This window comes from Mesitornis unicolor, unplaced genomic scaffold (assembly GCF_000695765.1).
Source record: "Mesitornis unicolor isolate BGI_N332 unplaced genomic scaffold, ASM69576v1 scaffold44664, whole genome shotgun sequence".
Taxonomy (NCBI): domain Eukaryota; kingdom Metazoa; phylum Chordata; class Aves; order Mesitornithiformes; family Mesitornithidae; genus Mesitornis; species Mesitornis unicolor.
Window position 1 is genome coordinate 694 of NW_010182950.1, and position 19241 is coordinate 19934.

General features: G+C 48.8%; 1 protein-coding gene across 1 annotated transcript in view; it reads left to right on the forward strand.

The window, feature by feature from the left end:
• SREBF2 (sterol regulatory element binding transcription factor 2) overlaps positions 1 to 17262 on the forward strand; it is a 17750-nt gene extending 488 nt beyond the window's left edge. The window contains exons 2-18 of the mRNA XM_010183956.1: positions 311 to 492; positions 1674 to 1814; positions 3562 to 3783; positions 4867 to 4981; positions 5137 to 5318; positions 6094 to 6286; positions 7237 to 7418; positions 8099 to 8372; positions 9347 to 9516; positions 9731 to 9899; positions 10418 to 10538; positions 12054 to 12136; positions 13490 to 13622; positions 14130 to 14298; positions 15539 to 15724; positions 16350 to 16461; positions 17042 to 17262. Of these exons, the coding sequence (XP_010182258.1) occupies positions 311 to 492; positions 1674 to 1814; positions 3562 to 3783; positions 4867 to 4981; positions 5137 to 5318; positions 6094 to 6286; positions 7237 to 7418; positions 8099 to 8372; positions 9347 to 9516; positions 9731 to 9899; positions 10418 to 10538; positions 12054 to 12136; positions 13490 to 13622; positions 14130 to 14298; positions 15539 to 15724; positions 16350 to 16461; positions 17042 to 17262 (2855 nt within the window). The remainder of the gene's footprint in view (positions 1 to 310; positions 493 to 1673; positions 1815 to 3561; positions 3784 to 4866; positions 4982 to 5136; positions 5319 to 6093; positions 6287 to 7236; positions 7419 to 8098; positions 8373 to 9346; positions 9517 to 9730; positions 9900 to 10417; positions 10539 to 12053; positions 12137 to 13489; positions 13623 to 14129; positions 14299 to 15538; positions 15725 to 16349; positions 16462 to 17041) is intronic.
• The last annotated feature ends 1979 nt before the right edge of the window (positions 17263 to 19241 follow it).

Genomic DNA, 19241 nt, shown 5'->3' on the forward strand with positions numbered 1-19241 from the left:
GCAAGTGCTGGTGGGATTTACTGTATAATGCCACTGAAGCAGTGAGTCCTATGCTATCATACCAAAGGTTTTTTACTTTATTTTCTCATAGCTGATTCCCAGTGCCTCCTGGAAAGCTGCTGTTCTAGTTGCAGCATCCTCTTGCAGGAGGCGCCAAAGGAGCTGGAAGCTTCCCAGCATGTGGGATGTGTTACATGAACACTGCCTAGTGAGAAGCTTTGAGAAGAAGAGTGAAGCTAGGAGCCATTGCAGGCTCCAGAATGGATACCTGCGTTTCTGGGCTGTTTCTGACATCTCTTCTGCCTTTCAGTTCTCCAGCCACAAGTCCAGAGCCTGGTGACATCCTCCCAGGTCCAGCCGGTCACCATCCAGCAGCAAGTGCAGACAGTGCAGGCCCAACGAGTGCTGACGCAAGCTGCCAATGGTACCATCCAGACCTTAACACCAGCCACGGTCCAGACTGTCGCTGCACCACAGGTCCAGCAAGTTCCAGTAAGTGAAAACACAGAGCAAGGCAGGGATCCAGCAACAGAAGAAATTGCTTGTGGGGTCTGGTCCCCTGGCTTGGCAAAGGAAAGATGGTGACGCTTGTGGGGCTGGTGGTCCTGGCTGGGGTTGCTTTTGCACAAATGTTTTTATGTGAGAGAGGTATTTCTGGCCAGCCTGTGTTCAGAAGGATTTTATTTTATGCAAGTCATGTGTGAGAGTCCCTGATGTGAGCCGTGATGTGACTTCAAGTAGTGTGCAATGTTCAGAAACCATTTGCACTAAAACATCTGCATACCTGAACTAGTGTAAAATGTAACTTGGTAACTTGGTAACTTGTAACTTGGTGCTGCTGAACCGGATGGAAAAGCTGACTTGAACAAGCTTTCTTTGACTTTTTCCTACTTCGCAAGTCCACCACCTCTATCATGTCTTGTAAGGCCTGGTTTTCTTCCAGTTCTTCTGTCTGTTTCTTTGATCCTTTTGCTGTTACAATGTCATGTGATTTTTGTTTAAAACATATGCATGAGAGTGAAAAAGACTTGTATTTCTGGATGAAAGCATGGCTAGGGGCTACTCTCAATAGGACACAGTTGCTCTGGTTCAGTTGTACTGTGCCATCTATAGTGTCCTCTGTGTTTGAGAGCCAATGAGGTATTTGAACAAGTAAGAGCAAGCCGTGTTATGGCAAAATAACTTACTATTGGTTTTGATCTGCTTGACATTCATGGTGCAGATCCTTTCGGTGAAATTGGGTATGGGGGGGAAGCTGCTACAGGTATTTGGAAAGTGCTGTAGCCAAAGCAGGCTGTTCTAGCCGTGTCGGAGCCTGAGTACTCAACCAGTTACTTGGAGAGCTAATTATAGGTGTAATTGGAGAGGGGAAAGGAGCTTTTCCATCAACTCTTTTGTGTTTTTATGTACTCGTTTACTTCTGATGACTGATTTGAAAACCAAATGTCCTGGTGGTTCCTCTGCTCCCCTTCCTCCAGCACTGTTCATGCTTCCTCATGGTGAGAGTTTGCATCACCAAAAATGAACCAGGTGACACAAGGTGGAAGAAATACTGGCCCTGCTCTTTTGCCTTTTGCCGAGATGTCAAGTTACAACTCGGTCATCGCTTACCTCTGGCTACTGGAATCAGCAGAGAAATGTGCCTGCCTCACCCGTAACTTCTTTCACCCTAGGTTCTGGTCCAACCTCAGATCATAAAAACGGACTCCCTTGTCTTGACAACCTTGAAAGCGGACGGTAATCCCGTTATGGCCGCGGTACAGAACCCAGCGCTGACAGCACTCACCACTCCCATCCAGACTACAGCTCTGCAGGTACTGTACCGGTATTCCTTTTCCTTCCCTCTCCTCACTGGTGGCCTTTCCTCTTAACACAAGGAAGAAGTTTGGGCTCTAGTATTCTGCAGTGGTGCAAACGGGAGGGGGTTTGAGGGCTGCTCTAGACCTGTCCAAAGTGAGTAACGCCCTGTTTCTGCCAAGGCTAAGCACACAGATTGTACTTTTTTGGCAGCCTCCCATGGCCAGTAAGCAAAGACCAAGGGCACGTTTCTGTTTACCTCTTTCTGGTATTACAAGGAGAAGAAGATGACCTAAAAATTCCATCCAGTTTTCAACCTCTGGAATATACTTGAAACTGAAAGCTAACTCATGGGGAATACCTGTGAAGTATTCTCCCCCCCTCAGTAGTGTCTAAGCGCAGTATCTTGAATGTGAAAATTAATTAAGCTGCTTTTCAGAGAACATTTGGAGTAAGGAATCGGTATAATCACTGGAGATGGCAGCTGTGCTTCATGGCCTCCATTTCTTATCAGCTTGGAGAAACTTGTGCCCCCAAAGATGCCTTTATTACGAACTTGCATATTCTGAACAGATACATCTGTTCAAATATTTACTGGGGGAGATAAACTTTTGCATAGCATGGTAGGCTTCTTACATACTTGTTAGTAGTCAGGCTAAAATCTTCAATTAACCTGCTTGCTTTTAGGTGTCTTTTTCACAGAGAGGTGGGGCTTATGTGGTTTTTGTACATCTGAGAGACAATCCATAAAGCATTTTGAACACATTGAAATTGGGTGGAAATTTACTGAGGAAAGGTGTAGGACTTAAATTCACTTATTTGATGAGTTTCAGCTTGAAATGAAACTAAATTAACTTGTAATATCCCAATTAGAAGACTATTTCAGAGTCTAAATGGTTCCTAAATCTATTCATGGCTAGTTTATTCTCATTTATGTTAGTCTGTCTTTTGACAGCAATAACGTTTCCTTTCCATAACCACTTGCCTGAGCCTTGACATGCTTTAAGGAACACACATACCCTTCTCACTCTTGTTTTGCTGAGTTAAACAGTTTAAACTTTCTTTATTCCAAGTCTCCTAGAAGCCCCTCTGTGCATCTGTTCTGGTGGGATTCAGAGGTGTTGCAGAGTACACACTGCTTTAGTTTGGTGTATACGGTCTGTGCTACATCTAGATGTCCAATTTTGAGCTTTTCACACCAGTGTATATCTCTCATTGCCTTAGTTCCTCATCTTAAGGCATTTTTTTAGCTTAAAGCAGTTATAGATCTGTTTTTTGTTCTGTTGAATCAAATTCGAATCAACTGTGTTGTCCAAGCTAAGGTTTGTTTTTCCGTGGTCGGGTCCTTTCCAACATTGCCATTACCAGTTTGGGAGGAGCATTGCCTGTTGCTGGTTTGATGACTTGTCCACAGAAAGGGTGGATTTGGACACTTGCAGTGTAAGGAGTGCAGGAGCAGGAAAGAACCGTGGCCTGTTTCTCTATTTAGTGGATAAACAGAGCACAGTATTGGCAGAAGAGATGCTCTTGGAGGACAGGAGATCTTAGTCCACAGTGACTGGTGGAGGCAGATTTTTACTGCACTGCTGTGCTGATGCTTGGACCAGCCAAGGAAGATGGGAGGGAATTGGCATAACTCTTTCTTTTGGAACTGCACAAACTTTTCCTGATTCTTCTTTTATTTACTCCTTTTGCTCTTACCATCATAAATCTTCTCCAAACTGGCTGATTGGTCATGACACTTGCTCTATGTGGTTGTTGTAGACCCTCGTTGGGAGCAATGGGACCATTTTGACCACAATGCCGGTGATGGTGGGACAAGAAAAGGTGCCTATCAAACAAGTTCCTGGGGGTGTCAAGCAACCAGAACCACCTAAAGAAGGAGAGAGGAGAACAACTCACAACATCATTGAAAAGCGTTACCGGTCATCCATAAACGACAAGATCATCGAGCTGAAGGACCTTGTCATGGGGACCGATGCCAAGGTAAAGATGTGGAAGAAGAGCAAATCCAGTGTCACGAATACTTTGTCTTCAGATGCCCGTTGCTCTGCCAAATTAAGCAGTTGGGTACATACTACTACTAGTAGTATGGACACATCTATTGGGATAAGGCTGATGAGAAACACTTGTGCGATGCAAAACTCGATAATTGTATTCAGGAAGGGTCACCATTCTAGTGGTACTGTTGCTTGAAAGTAAGTTATGCCTTATGTGTTTGTTCTTATGTTATGTCTAACTTAAATAAACCCTGTAGGTAGAATATCCAAGCGGATGTTTTGATAACTCTCCCAAACCAGAGCTTGCTTAATTTAAGTTTCCTTTTCCATGTGATTGCAGTAGGGGAGAGGATTTACAGAGCTTTCCAATTTGTTTCCTTTAGATACTGAGTTGTAAAAGCTTTTGCTCACTCAAACATCAGCAGCTTTCTTGCACCATGTGTTCAAGGTTCTGCTGTTCATTTTACCTCATGCTAGCAGAGCAGGGAGTAATATTTTCAATACCTTGCATGTTGTCTATACCAGTACATGCACAGGTGAAGGCACCTCCTCCTGCTGAGTGGAACTGGAAACTTACCTTTTAAGAGCATTGGTAACATGCAGTGGCTTCACAGTACTTTGTGCTTGTGTTTGCAAGCTAAACTTGTCCACTGCTGGTGGAAGCAAGTATTTTCATGCAGGTGGCCAAGGGAGTGAGGTGAGGAGAGAACCGCTGACCTCAGTGGATGGTGGTTAACAGACAGCAGCTTGTCCCATCCCAGAAGAGCCACTTCATTTCAAAACTATGGTGCTTTCAAAGGACTCTTTCTGGCTGAAAATAGATGTGAACTCTGTTGTGATTTGGGTGTTGATCTGTTTCTGTTGTACTATTTTTATAGGATCTTTGAAAGACCCCAGTCCTTGTGTGTCTTTCAAAGTCTGATACCTTGCCCCCAGAGTATGTGGTCCTTCACACCCTTTTCTTCCTATCACCACATGATACAAAGGGTTGTGGTATCTCTACAAGCAGGAGGGACCTTTTTGACACTCTTCATATAAACTGCTTTCTGTACATCTTAATTCCTTGCAGATGCACAAGTCTGGAGTCCTGAGAAAAGCCATTGATTACATTAAATACCTGCAGCAGGCCAACCATAAGCTGAGGCAGGAGAACATGGTTCTGAAGCTGGCGAACCAAAAGAACAGTAAGTTGTGGAGGCTGTGCAGAGGGGAGGTCGTCAGCATGGACACAGGGTGCCTCTTGCAGTTTCTTATCCTTGACAGAGATTGATACGTGCATGTTGAGTCAATAGTGGCCGGATGGAGAAACGTGTACATAATGCACTCTTGATTTTTGCAGAGCTGTTGAAGGGCATTGACCTAAGCAGCCTGGTTGACAACGACGTGGATCTGAAGATAGATGACTTCAACCAGAATGTGCTGCTGATGTCTCCTCCAGCCTCTGACTCAGGATCCCAGGCTGGCTTCTCTCCCTATTCCATTGATTCGGAGCCAGGAAGCCCACTTCTTGATGATGCAAAGGTATTTGTGACTTTGGTTGTCAAACTCAAGGCATCTACTTCAGGGATATGTAGAGGCCAGAATTTGAATTATCCTAATTTTCAGGAGTGGCGCCAGCAGAAAACTTTCAAGCAGATCTTTAGGGGTCAGAGATCCTTTTGTAAGAATGAGGAAGGTGCATGGATGTGTTTTATCTTTTCTTAAATGATTGAGACTACTTTCTTGAGCTGTATTATCTGAGCCATGCCTTAGCTACTAGAAGAACTGCACTAATCCTTCAGCACCTGTAGAGTCTCTGTGGACTTAGAGTGCATAGTCATGACCCAAAGAACCCATGGCTTTCCAGGTAAATATATGTCTAGTGAATAAAGCAGGGGAACTTGGAAATGGGTGCTGGTATCAGCTGTGCTTAGTGACACCATAAGTAACCTCAGTAACAGAAAGCTGTTAGTTAAGTTTGTTTTGTGGATATCACAGAAGGTCTTCTGGGAGGTCCTGAAAAAAGGAAGGGCGGCAAAGGTTAATCCTAGCCTAAACCAGGCAATCCAGTTCATGATAACCAAAATGACTGGGAGCTGAAGGAGCGTGAAGGCATTTAAATACTTAAGGCTTATCTTACCAAGCTAAGGAAAGCTTCACTGAAGTTTTTGCTGATCTTGATCCTAAAACCAAATTTTAAAGTGTTCTGTTTCTCCTTCTGTACCCGTACCTTGGCATAAGTGTTTTTTGTTCTACAGAATGGTAAGCAGTTTCTTTTTTTCCTCTTACTTTTCTCCCTGCTCCTGTTCCTCTGAAGGTTAAAGATGAGCCTGACTCTCCTCCTGTGGCCCTCGGTATGGTGGATCGCTCTCGGATACTCCTGTGTGCTCTCACATTCCTTTGCCTTTCTTTCAATCCTCTGACATCCCTCCTGGACGCCCGAGGAAGCCCGGAGTCCGACAGCCTGGTGCGCCACAGCTCTGGCAGGAGTGTACTGACCATCGAGTCAGGTAATGAGCTGGACTAGTTTGGGCCACAGAAAGTCTCCCCAAAGACCATCTCCAGCTGTGATGGCTGCAGGTCATGAGGTGGACTGCCAGTGTGGTTCAGCGGGATGGTTTTGTGTGTTCAGGCAGTTGTGCGACCTTTGTTTAATGGTTGGGGAGGGGTGGTAACCGCAGGGCTGGGTTTGGGAGGAGACCCAGCTGGGAGTGTTTATACACGGTTCCAGTTTACATCCACATCCGACGTTGTTCTTGCACAAAACCAGCAGCTGCTCAGCGTGGTAAGGTACTGAGGGCACCCATTTGTAGCCCAAGAGCCTGTTCAGAGTAAGGGGCATCCTCATGTCCTCACCAGTCTTTGAGGCTGGATTGCTTTATATTTGTTCTTAAGGTAACTGACTGATTTTTTTTAACTTAATAAAGTAATTGGAGAAAAATTACTTCAGAAACGCTGTTGGTATAGAGTCTTGCAGCTGGCTTGTTCAGTACACTTACTCCATAATGTTAATAGTTTTGAGTGTAGCAGCTTAGGGGAGGACAGGGAATTCTGTAGGAAGGCTGTCGTTTCCCTGACTGGTAAATATGCTTCCTCTGTGTCACTTTGTAAACTTAAATAAGACCAGAAAATGACACTGAAGTATTGAGTACCCGTGGGTGTATCTGATGGAAAAATCAGAATACAAGTTATTCTAGGAAAACTAAGTGCTGACTCAGTTTTTTATACATCAGTCTTGTAAAACATAACTATTTTTATTTAGCTGGAAATGTTGTGGCTTGGAGTTTGGATGAAGAGCTGTTGATACAGGTGTTTCCTGATTAAAATGCAGTCTTTGCAAAAGTTGATACCACATGTGGCAAGCTTAGGAAGACATCCTTCTGGGCCTGTGCTCATCCTGTTGCTGGGCTTTCGGTGTCCAGATCAACTTTTAACTTTCCCTGTGGGGTGTCTGTTGCAGATGCGGGTGGTTGGTTTGGCTGGATGCTGCCCACGCTGATCCTGTGGCTCGTGAATGGGGTAATTGTACTGAGTGTCTTCATAAAGCTGCTGGTGCACGGAGAGCCGGTGACCCGGCTGCACTCAAGGTCGTCGGTCACCTTCTGGAGGCATCGCAAGCAGGCGGACCTGGATTTGGCCCGGGTAAAGCTGACTTGTTTTATATTAAACGCATCTTCTAGGAGGAGGTGTGGGTGAATGTGGCCCAGTGAGCCATGGGCTTGGCGCTTGCAAGAGCATGGTATTCCTCGAGTGGCTTATCCTGTCTGTTTTCAGACAAGTTGGTGCTAGGTTGTCTTGGGCAGATTGCCGTCCTCCCTCAGCCCAAATTAGTGAGGCACGGACATCAGCATTGGAGGAGGCTCCTAACTTCTGTCCTTGTTCCTTGCTGCTGCGTCTTGTAGGAATCTTTGGCAGCAAGGTCTTGGTTTTTGTCCAGAATCTGACCTTTGCTGTGCCTGTTTGCTGCCCTCCAGCCTCTTGAAAGTCTCTTCCTTTGTTGAGGCAACACTTGGCTTTTGATAAGGGGACCCTGAAACTTCCATGTTGTTTGAGAAGGCAGGAAGCAGCTTTCACCCAGTGCTGATGTGTCTCATAGGCAGTGCAGGATCAGAGCCAGGCGTGGAAAGTTACGTGTGGGACCGGATTTGGAGCTGGTATAAATTGTCTTCATGCTTACTGGGACTATGTTGACTTTGCTCAGCTAAAGATCTTGTCCTGGCTTGCACATCAGTTTGTCTTGTTCCCAATGCCAAGGTGGTCCCAAGGTGGGTCTCTTCGATGATACTTTTTGTTGTTGAGCCTTTTTGTCATGTTATTCGCAGGGGGATTTTGCTGCAGCTGCGTCAAACCTGCAGACTTGCCTGTCGGTGCTCGGCCGAGCGCTGCCGGCTTCCCGCCTGGACTTGGCCTGCAGCCTGTCCTGGAACGTGATCCGCTACAGCCTGCAGAAGCTGGCCCTGGTGCGGTGGCTGCTGAAGAGGACTTCTCATCAGTGGCGGGCAAGGGAGGCCACCGCGGGCTTCGAGGATGAGGCCAAGACCAGTGCTCGGGATGCGGCTCTGGCGTATCACAAGCTCCATCAGCTGCATATAACAGGTAGGAGCAGAGGAGGCAGATCTGCTGTCCTTGTTTTGCCAAATGAGGGGTCTCAGAGCTGATCCTGGGGATGCAAGGAGAGCATCGTGGTCTCCTTCCTCTGGGAGGGCTGCTGTTGGCAATGAACCTGACAAATTTCAGGAGTCACTTACTAAAGCATGACAAGTTCACACAGTAAAAGAGCCCTGTAAGAACAGCTGAAGCAACAGCAGTGTCTTGAGTGATGTGTTCATGAGTCTGTAGAGGTGGCTGAAAGTCTTTCCCAAGCAGCATTTGATAGTCCACTCACTTATGCCTCTGTTAAGGGCTTGTTTCATCCCTGTCACTTGGGAACATGTTGTGGAAGCAGGGTTAATTGCTGGAAGAATTTAGATTTCCGAAGTGGTGTAGAGCACAAATTGCCAGTTGGTGTTGATATGCTTTGAAAAGCTGGGTGTGTGCACGTGTACTACGGAAGTGCTTGAATGTTCCTTGTGAACGGTTGTTTTTGTCGTGTCCTTGGCAAATCAATTTGGAATGTTAATAGGCTCTGAACACATCAGAAATCCACGCTAAACTTCCTCCTGCCTAATCGTGCTGTGTGAATTGCAGCCATGCCACCAGGGATATGTACTTGTCCTTAATATTATCTGTGTAGGTACAGGTGTGGACTGCAAACGAGTTCAGGCTTACGATAGTGGTGATGAATACAGCGAGATGAAATTTGCTGATGGTTTTATCCTAACTGGTTTAACTATACAGAGCTTCTTCACAGAAGCAAAGCTGTGGATGCCAACCTTGGTATCTGAGGAGGGAAGACTCAGTTACAGTTGTCTGTCGCCTGAATAGAAAGTAGGCGTACAATGTTGCAAATTTCTCTTGTCAACAGGTTCTCATTGCCTCTTCAGGATAGTAGCCTTGGAAATCATGGTAATATTTAGTAGCTGGTACTACTGCATTAAAAGTTAACACTTTTCCTTTCCCTCTTGGTGCAGGCAAACTTCCCTCCAGCTCCGCTTACTCAGGCTTGCACATGGCCTTGTGTGCTGTGAATCTGGCCGAGTGCGCAGAAGAAAAGATCCCACCTAGCACAATGGCAGAAATCCACCTGACGGCTGCAGTTGGCTTGAAAACGCGCTGCGGAGGCAAGCTTGGCTTCCTGGCGGTGAGTTGTTGTCTCCTCTCCCATCACACCTCCAAGCAGAGCTCTAGGAAGGCCTGCAAGCTGGCATTGCCATAGCTCAGGGCATCTGCTAGCACTACAATTACAATACGGCCTGCAATTATGACACAGCTGTAATTATGGTATGACCTTTGTCCTTAGTGGTGTGTCTCTTTCCCTGGATGCTGTTTCCAATCTTGGTCTCTCTTTTCGCCAGAGCTACTTTCTAAGCCAGGCCCAAAGCCTGTGCAGCTCGGAGCGCAGTGCCATTCCTGACTCCTTGCGTTGGCTCTGCCACCCGCTGGGACAGAAGTTTTTTGTGGAGCGAAGCTGGACGGTGAAGTCTGCTGCGAAGGAGAGCCTGTACTGCACCCAGAGGAACCCCGGTGAGAGCCACTTGTGTCCTGAGTGTGTGGCCTCCCAGCACCTCGAGCTCGGCAGTCTCTCCACCCCTGGGACAAGCAGGGGTCTTGTTTGGGAGCGTGCCCTTGTGTCTGCCCTACTTGTGGTCTTGGTGGTCTAGAGGGGATGTGGAGCTGAGAGACGTCTCCTCAGCCTGCAGGAGCTGGGTCTCTTCCCTTTGTATGCTGTCCTGTGTGGTCCTGCTTGTGTCTTTATATGCTGGAACACAACCTGAATGTGGCCCCGAATGTCTGTGGGGTGACTTTGGGGTGACCAAGGTTTATTCCCCATAGAGAAGTGTCATCACTGTTTTGCTGAGTGGCAGTTAAAAAGGCCTTGAAACTTAGTCTTTAGATCACTTTGTGTTAATTCATCAAGAATTTACCCTGCTGCTTTTCCTCTTGCTCCTACGTATTTGATTCTGCTTTTTGGTTGTATTGAGAGTTGGCTATCACTGTATGTGAGTGAAATAGTTTGGTTTTTTTCTTCCCTTCCTCTCTAGCGGATCCCATTGCACAAGTTCATCAGGCGTTTTGTGAGAACCTGCTAGAGCGAGCAGTGGATTCGCTTGTGAAGCCTCAGACCAGGAAAGAGACAGCGGGACAGGAGGAGGAGGAGCCGTGGTGAGTTTATGGTGCTGCACTAGGGACTGCTCAAAACCATTGACTGAGCACTCTGGGGCAGAATGAGGGGCTAATCCTTATTAAAGGCTTGAACAGCGTAAGTCTGACCACTGTAGGTTATTAAAGGGGTGAGCTCTACCTCTTTGTATTAAAACCTCTGAAGTCAAAGGTGAACCCGGTATGGTAAGGGTTTTTGGTGTCAGCTGGCAAGTGCTGGTTGATTCCCGAACTGGATAGATGCCGCTTTCTCTGCTGACAAAGTTTAATGTTCAGGAGTGGTAAAATTGGTGTGCGCCTGCCACTTCTATAAACCAGAACTTACATCCAGGGCTCTAAGAGCATCGGGCATGTCAGAGAGTGACCTCACCAGCTCACTGACCTTATGCATGAGAGTGTTTTCCAAACTGAAATCCCACATTTACCAGCAGTGAAAAATCAAACTGATGTGTAGCAAGATGGGGGCAGATGATGTTGGCTGAAATTGTCATTGGCCTCTAAGCTCTCTGATCAAATGAAAGGGGCCAGTAGGTGGGAATGAAGACATTACTGAACCGCATCCAGCTCTTTCCTGGACTCCCTTGGAAGTGGAGTCCCAGCCTGTGCCAGCAATTCTGCGGTGTTTCTAGCTGATCTCCAGATAAGCTGGTGCCAGGCAAATGCTATGTAAATACATGGGAAGCTCTGTAAGTGATCCTGTCTCCAAAAAGTGTGAGTAAAAGCCTCAGATGGGAAGATAACGTGATTTCCCTACCTATGTAAGGAAGATTGTACATGTTTAGCTTTATTTTCAATCTCAGGTCTGTTTTCTAGCATCATTGCAGAGCAAGCAGCAGTTCAGCCTGATTGCTTGCACAGTACGAATGCTTGTGATCCAGAGGCTGCTGTTAATGATGAGAGAAGGTAGCAGGGTTTGTGTAAGCGAGGTGCACAGTCAGTGTACATGTGAGAGTCCTGCATCCTGGTGGAAAGGACCAGCTTTAGTGATACAGCAAGCCTTCCCCTGCCCCCAGTGGGAGGAGCTCAAGATCTTCTTCTAGCATGTCCCAGGAAATTAGATCATTGCCGCATATGCTGCTTTCTCTGACCAATGCTATCAACATGTTATCACTTGTGTTAATATATATTTGCATATATGCAAATAGTCGCTCACAGAAATGCAGTTCAGCCTCTTTTGGAGGTGGTGATTGAAAAGGAGCCTGTGCTCAGCTTGTAAGATATGTCCTGTCCAGCATCTGTGTAGCTGAGGTGACTCCCAAGGTTGACTCTAGGTCTGTGCTGGTCTCCTTGCAGGGGGAGATATGCAGCCACTGCTCCCTGAGTGTCTGTCTGTGCTCTTCTGCTCTCAGGGAGGTTTCTTTGGTCTGGCAGTGTTGTTACTTATAGAGTTTGAACTTTCTGCTGGCTTAATGGGTCAACATTGTTTAAAAAAGCCTTGTGACTGATGAAAAATGTCTTTGGGCTTTGGTATCTCCTGTTTGACAGCATAGTGAAGCTCTGCCTTGGTTCTTGTTTCAGCGAGTTCTCTGGTGCCATGGAGTACCTGAAATTGCTCAACTCTTTCTTGGACTCGATGGGAAGCGGAGCACCACCCTTTGCCAGCAATCCTGTACTGAAGTCTGCCCTGGGTAAGTCCAGCAGAGCTGGAGATTTCCCAGCTGCAGGAACTATTGCTGATCCGTGTTCCCTCATGCCCCAGCACCTCAAACTCCAGGCAGGGAGAAGTGGAGTCTGTGGAGTGAGACTCGATTGCTGAACAGCAGCAATCCCTGGAGACGTCAGAGCTTGTAGGCCTCATACAATGTGGTACAGTGGCTCATACTGGAAGACGGCGGTTGTGACAGCTCATAAACTTGACTGTGTGTCATAACGCTGGGTGCCCAGCTGTTATTTGTATTGCCAGGCGTGTTCCCAGCTGAACCCCATGCCCTCACCTGAGAGCTTGCTCCTGGCAGTGCAAAGCGAGAGGGAGGGAGTGGTGTATAAACAAGGCTGGCAGTTGAGGTACAGAAAGGTGGTTTTTTTTTTTCCGTGTAATTACCTATTGGACCAAATACAGGTTGACCTTGCTTTCACAGCTGCTGTCATATATATTCCTGAATCTCCAGAGTCTTGCAGTCCCTGCTGTAGGCACGCTCTGGGCATCTACTGGGAGCTGCTTGGTTCGATCCCTTGATGTATATTTAGTGGGACAACGAGAGCTGTAGACTTCCTTGGAGCCGTGCTCTCATCTGGGCTTGGCTGGTAGGAGGCTGCTGGAGTATTCGTCTTGCTTCTTGTTGGTACAGATGGCAGCTGGCAGCTCACTGGGATGCTGCTGGAGCTTTGGACACAGACTGACTGCTGTACCTAAAATGTGTAGAGCAAACATTAGGAGGAAAACTAGATGTTTATTTTCCTAGGGATTATTTTTTGGTATAAAGGGGAGTCTATATTTGGGTCAATGTTGTAATGAAATTTAAGCCGATTAGAGTAGCAGAGCATATGTCCTTTGGCCCTACATAGGCTTTGGGAAGTTTTTGAGGGGATGTTAAATAATGGAGGAAATTATATAGGGAACCTTATTAACTAGCTTGATGGTGATTAGTGCCAAGGCATGGCATATACGAGTGGAGTTGTTATTTTGGGGTGGTGAGTCCTTGTCAGGAAGGAAGTCAGCAGATTTCTAGACAAGTAGACAGGTAAGTTCTTGTTGACAGGATACAAACTCAGCATCCAAAACTCTGCTTGCAGTCAGATGATGGGTGCTTGCCTGCTGCAAAGCTCCTTTGTGTTCCTGCAGCACATTTCAGTGTTTACCTGGACAGCTGTGTTCCCGTGGGATCACTTTGGGCTTGTTAGCATCAATCCCAGTAGATGGCACTGGCAAGGGCATGTGACACCTGCCCGCTTGGAGAAGCAGGAAGGAGCCAGGTGTCCTCTCCTGGGCTGCAGCCTGCGATTCTGTTTTACAGGTCCTGATGTGGTGTGTAGATGGTGGTCAGCGGCGGTGGCTATGGCAATCGGTTGGCTCAGAGGGGACGATGCAGCTGTGAGGACCCATTTTGCAGAAGTGGAGCGCATGCCAAAAGCCCTAGAGATGTCAGAGTGCGTAGGCTTCATTACAACTTTCAAACCCCTGCTCTTCCCCCAGTGCTGCTCTGAGTCGCACACCTCTTGTGCTCTGGGGTGTGATAACACAACATGTGAATGTGCTCAGCCATTCATGCGTAGATCAAGGCTTGTGGTCTGATACTGGAGCCATGGACTAGAAGCGTCAGAGTCGCTTCTTTAGGGATGTCTTTTGGCTTTGTTCTAATTGCACAGCCTCCTGCCTTCCAAAATCAAACAGCAAAACTCATGCACTGATGGAAAGGCTGGTGTCACCGTCTTCGTTCTTTTGCACTAAAGCATCTTTGCCAGTTCCCTTCCATTTCTCTGTATGGGTGAGGAACAATTTCCATCTTTTCCTGTCTAAGAAATGATGGTATCTCTGCTCTTGAAGATGGGAGGGTGAAAGCTGACGCTGGTTGCTGCTTGAGCTCAGCTCCTGGGACGGCCCTGTGGCAGCATGACATGGTACTGCTTGAAGGCAGCACTCTGTTCCTCTTTTAGGAATGCCCTGGTGAAAGCCACCTTCTACCTATGTAAAGCCATGCAGGCCTCACTCTCTGGGAAGGCAGATGGGCAGCAGAGCTCCCTGGGTCACTGCGAGAGGGCCAGCAGTCACTTGTGGAACAGCCTCAACATGAGCAGCGGCGTCTCCAGCACTGTCCTCAACAACGTAAGAGCTATAAGCCTCATGATAACACCTGGTCTGTCTTGGTTGTAAAGCTGATCTTGCTGCAGATGTATCACTTCCGTATTGTACCTGCATTTTCCATCCATCCTGTGTCTCATGAGAGTAGAGGGGAAACTTCCTTTCCTTTGCAAAGAGCGTTGACATCTTTCTGCCTCTGCTGTATGGAGGAGCAGAGCTGTGTGTACAGCATAATTTCCCTAGGCATGGTCTTAGATAGCTGAACTGTCACTCCTGCTAAGCTGTCACCCCTTTCTGGTGCTTTGACCACTTGGAATTTGGCTCACAGAAAGCATCCATCTCGATCCTCCAAGTGAAGCTACTGACACCTGTAAAGCAGGACCTTATTTAAGTCGAGTCTGCTTTGCTTCGGGCAGCACTCGTGAGTGGTTGAACCCACTCACGAGTGTTTGAACCCTCTACCGCAAAAGTGGGACTGTGCTGTGCTATTCCTGAGTTTGTGTGTGGGGCTTGTTTCTCTTCTTTCCAGGTTTACTTAAAGCTGGAACTTCCTTTCCTGACACGTGGGACACAGTTCTGGTCCCTTCTGTCGCTCCTGGGTGGCAGCTGTAGTGCATTGTAGTTGCATTGCATGTTGTGGCAGTAACTGTGCAATGTTTCTGCAGTGCAGTACAGAGGCACTCTCCGCTTCGTCAGCGCAGGTAGAGTCCCACTAAGAGCAACCAGGACAGCAAACGATGCTAGAGGGCAGCAGCAGATGGGGAAAAGGGGTTTAGGCAGCCAGCGTGGGCTGTCAACATTTTTTTTTTTCCTTTTTTTTTACCTCTGCAGGTAGTAAGGCTGTTGTTTCTGTTTCCCACTAATTAATGCTGTTATTTGGGCAGGAAAACCTTTGCAAAAGTCTGGGGCATTGCTGGTGCCGTATCTCCATGGCACATCTTGGCTGGGCTGGGGTCAGGGCCAGCCTTGTGGAGGGTTTGGCCCTCCTGGAGGGAACAGACACTCCTTGGGCACAGCCTGGTGCTTGTTTTCTTGGTGCTGGGCACCAGAGATGCCACTTGGGCAAAAGGCAAAGTCCTGCTCCCCTCAGTGCATCGTGGTGGGGGGCGCTGGGCTGAGAGGGCCAGGGAGCCCCCTGGGGTGGACAGGACGTGCCGTGGCTGCCCTCCTAGGGTCGTGTCGGCAGCTGTGTAGCAAATGGCCTGTTAATTGCCCAATGGGTCGTGTTAATCAGCTGTGTGCCCGGGCCCCCTGGCTCTTGCAGATGATCCAGCTGCTGGCCTGTGACTTGCTGCTCTCTCTCCGCACCAGCCTGTGGCAGAAGCAGGCGAATGCCAGCCAGGCCCTGGGTGAGACCTACCACGCCTCGGCCCCCGAGCTGACGGGCTTCCAGCGTGACCTCGGCAGCCTGCGCAAGCTGGCCCACGGCTTCAGGCCTGCCTATCGCAAGGTGATTCATCCTGTCCCCTCACGTGGCTTCAGTCCCTCCGGGGAGCATGGAAGGGAGCTTACTCAGCCATGTTGGCTCTGCGGGTAGTGGGGGGTCTCTGACCTGCTGCACCTGTAGAGCACCAGGCACTCCTCTGGGAGTTTCCTTCCTTTTCTGTTCTGTTTAGTCTGTCTGGTTTTAAGCCTCTGAGAAGGTAGTGTAGTCTAATACTCAGACAAGAGAGTTGTCCTGGTGTTGTCCAAACTGGATTTTAAAGTTTGATGCTGTTACTACAGCGCTGCACTAGCAGCCTGGGGTGAGATGCCCACTGAGGCCACAGTGTCAGGGTTTGCTCTCCCATTTTTCACCTTGTTCCTTGCTCCCATTCCTTTCCCTTTCCAGGCCACTCAAAGTTGTGTCAAAAGTTTATAGGTTTTTTTCCTCCTTGCGGTTGCCTTGACCTGCAAACTACCCAGAGACAGGTGGGAAGATCAGGAGGGAGCGTGGAAGTGGGTCTGTGTTGCTGTCGAGGTGTCAGTGCTGTGCTCTCAAAACGCGATGGCTGAGGGATGATGCGAGTTCAGCCACAGCATCGCCCCCATGCCAGCCCCCACCCCTCACCCCCCCGTCCTGCCTTCCCTTCCAGGTCTTCCTCCACGAGGCCACCGTGCGCCTGATGGCGGGTGCCAGCCCTACCCGCACCCACCAGCTGCACACCCCAGAGCAGCAAGCAAGGTTGGCCCCAGGGCCTGGGCAGCGTCCCACTGCCTGTGGGGCTGGGAGGGGGACATAGCTGCAGCCTGCAGCATCTTACTTATGTCTGAGGCTCAGGATGACGAGCTCCTGTCAACCTATGTTGGTGATGCTTCTGCCATGCTCTCTACAAGCTGACTAACGTGAGCTGCCAGCCCTGAGCTGGAGGTGTCGGCAAACAGGCTGGAAAATGTTTGCTGTCGTACAGCCACGCACATGTAAAACGTGGCAGGCTGGAATTTGGTGTGGTCAGTGCAAATGCAGAAGCCAGGAATTCTAAAGCAGAGGGAGCCAAGAGGTGTGTTGCTGGTTATGAAATCTCTTGGGGATTTAAAGAAATGGGCAGATGTGTGTGCTGGTGCTGGGACGAGCACTAGCAGGTGAGAGGGACCATCTCTTTAGGGGACAGGATTGCGAGTCCCTGCCAGCCTAACAGCTGCTTGGGGATCTGCAGGGCACCCTTCATTCTTGGCACAGCTGAGGGATGCCTGTGCTGACTGGTGCCAGTTGAGAGCCTGCATGGTGGGGCTTTGTTATGCAGGAGGTAGCTTCATTGTGAGTTTCCTCTCTCTGCTTTGCCTGTAGGTGAACTGGACACCCTGCCAGGTCAGAGAGAGCGAGCCACGGCCATCCTGTTGGCCTGCCGCCATCTCCCCCTCTCCTTCCTCTCCTCCCCGGGCCAGCGAGCTGTCCTGCTGGCTGAGGCTGCCCGCACTCTGGAGAAGGTGGGGGACAAGCGCTCCTGCAACGACTGCCAGCAGATGATCGTCAAGCTGAGTGGGGGCACGGCCATCGCTGCCTCCTAACGCTGGCGTGGGGCCACCTTGCGCAAAAGACAAGCCTGGTCGACCCTCAGCTTGGACTTCCCTTCTGGAGCTTAAAACAAACAAACAAAAAAAGATTTAAAAAAAAAAGTGCTAGGTTAGGGCTGTGCTGGTGGGATCGTGATGGGTGGGAGAGGGAGGGAGGGTTTTGGTTTGGTTTTGATTCTTTTTTAACTTGCCCCAGGTTTAGCTTTATTAGCCTCCTTGCTTGTTCTCAGGTGCTGCAGCAGAAATCGGTCTAGTTGGGGTTTTTGCAACTGTGCCTGGGGCTGTTGGGGAGCGCTGCCCCAACCTGGAGCTGCCCAACCCTGCTGAGGGGTGAAGCCTGCAAGCCCAAGGCACAGAGAAGTGGCACATCCCGTGTCTGTCCTCAGGGACATCTTGTTCCCTTCCCAAACACCCCAGCAGGAAGAAACCTCTGGGGAGGGCAGGGGATCTGCTCAAGCCTTGCCCTGTGGGGCTGCTGGAGTCTGGGGCCATTCCCGAGAGAGAAGGGGGAGGCACCAGCTTTCCTTGAGCTGCGTGTCAGGAGACCGAAGCCCCCCCAGACCCAACTTAGAGGTGCTCTGGGACTATCGCTTGGGGCCAGTACTACCCGGCAAATTTCTCTACAGTTTTTATACAGGTTTTTTTATAGGAGTGTTTGTGGCTTTACAAAAATGTAGGGAACGATGCAGCGGATTTCCCTTCCTCTCCACTTGATCCATCTCCTCCGATTTTTGGCAGGGAGTTGGGTTTGTGGCAACCTGCGGCAAGCAGAGCCTTGTAGGAGACCGGGGAGTCCCTGGTCATCTGGTGCCGGGTGGCAGCAGAGGTGGATGTGCAGTGCCCCGCGCTCTGCGTGAAGGGCGAATGCTTCTCTGGTGCCTTTTTGTTAACGCAGAAACAATTTTTAGAAACAGGTTTTTATTTTACTCAACTCCCAGTCCCAGAACTTGTCTTCAGGTGTTTCTCCTTCCCTTCTCCAACTGCTCAGCAGCTCCTGAGCTCCTGCAGGGCCTGGGAGGTGCTGGCTCAGGGTGTGAGTCTCCTAGCTCTGTTACCACTGCTATTCAGAGCAAGTGTTGAATCGCCTGTGACTTTCCAAAAGGAGGGGGGAGGCAGATTTGGGACAGGGAGGGAACGGTTTGCCCTCTTTCTCTCTGCCTTTCTTGTTGCAAATGTGGAAAACTCAGCCCTTGGTGGGCAGGCATTGCTGTTTCTCCCTGCGTGGAGCTGGCCTGTGCTCCATGCCAGTAGCAAGAAGCATTTGCACACAGACAGCAGCCCAAGCCCATCCTGTCCCACTCAAACCCATACAGCGTGGTGACTCCTGCTAAATCACAACTTGGGCTGTTTTGCAAGAGGCTTCTGCATGGATCTGGCTTTTGCAGAGGGGTGTGAGAGCGTGAGCTCCTTGCAAAATGAAGGGAGAAAGATGGGGGCTTGTCGTGTCACTTTGCACGGGGTCTTTTGACATCTGAGAAGGGTATTTCACATGCTGCAGGAATTGTAACATGAGTAATGGCTAGTGCTAGAGTTGCCCAGCTTCAATAAGATGGAGAGTCCTGTCTCCCAGTGAATCCTGTTCCCAGTGACCCTGTGCCATTGCTGCAAACAAAAGTGTTGGGACCAGAAGACACTTCCCTTCCTCCCACACTTTATTTGGAGAACAGCTGGTGGACCCCCAGGCCCAGTGGCCTGTGCAGTTGAAGGGGACCTTATCCATTGAGGGGGAGGTTGCTTTTGAGAGTCTTCAATCAGTGTAGGGGATGCTCTGGTTTGGGTGGTGGCAGCCACCTCTGCTTTGAGCAGGTATCCTTGTGCAGAACAGTTCTTGGGTGGGTTTTGATTGCCCATCACAAGCTTCCTAGTTTATCAGTGATTCTAATTTTGGGGAAGTGGATCACATCCTCCTACTTTTTTTTTTGTCTAAGTGGTTTTCACACTATCTGGTCTTGGGTTTTTCCTAAAATACAGAA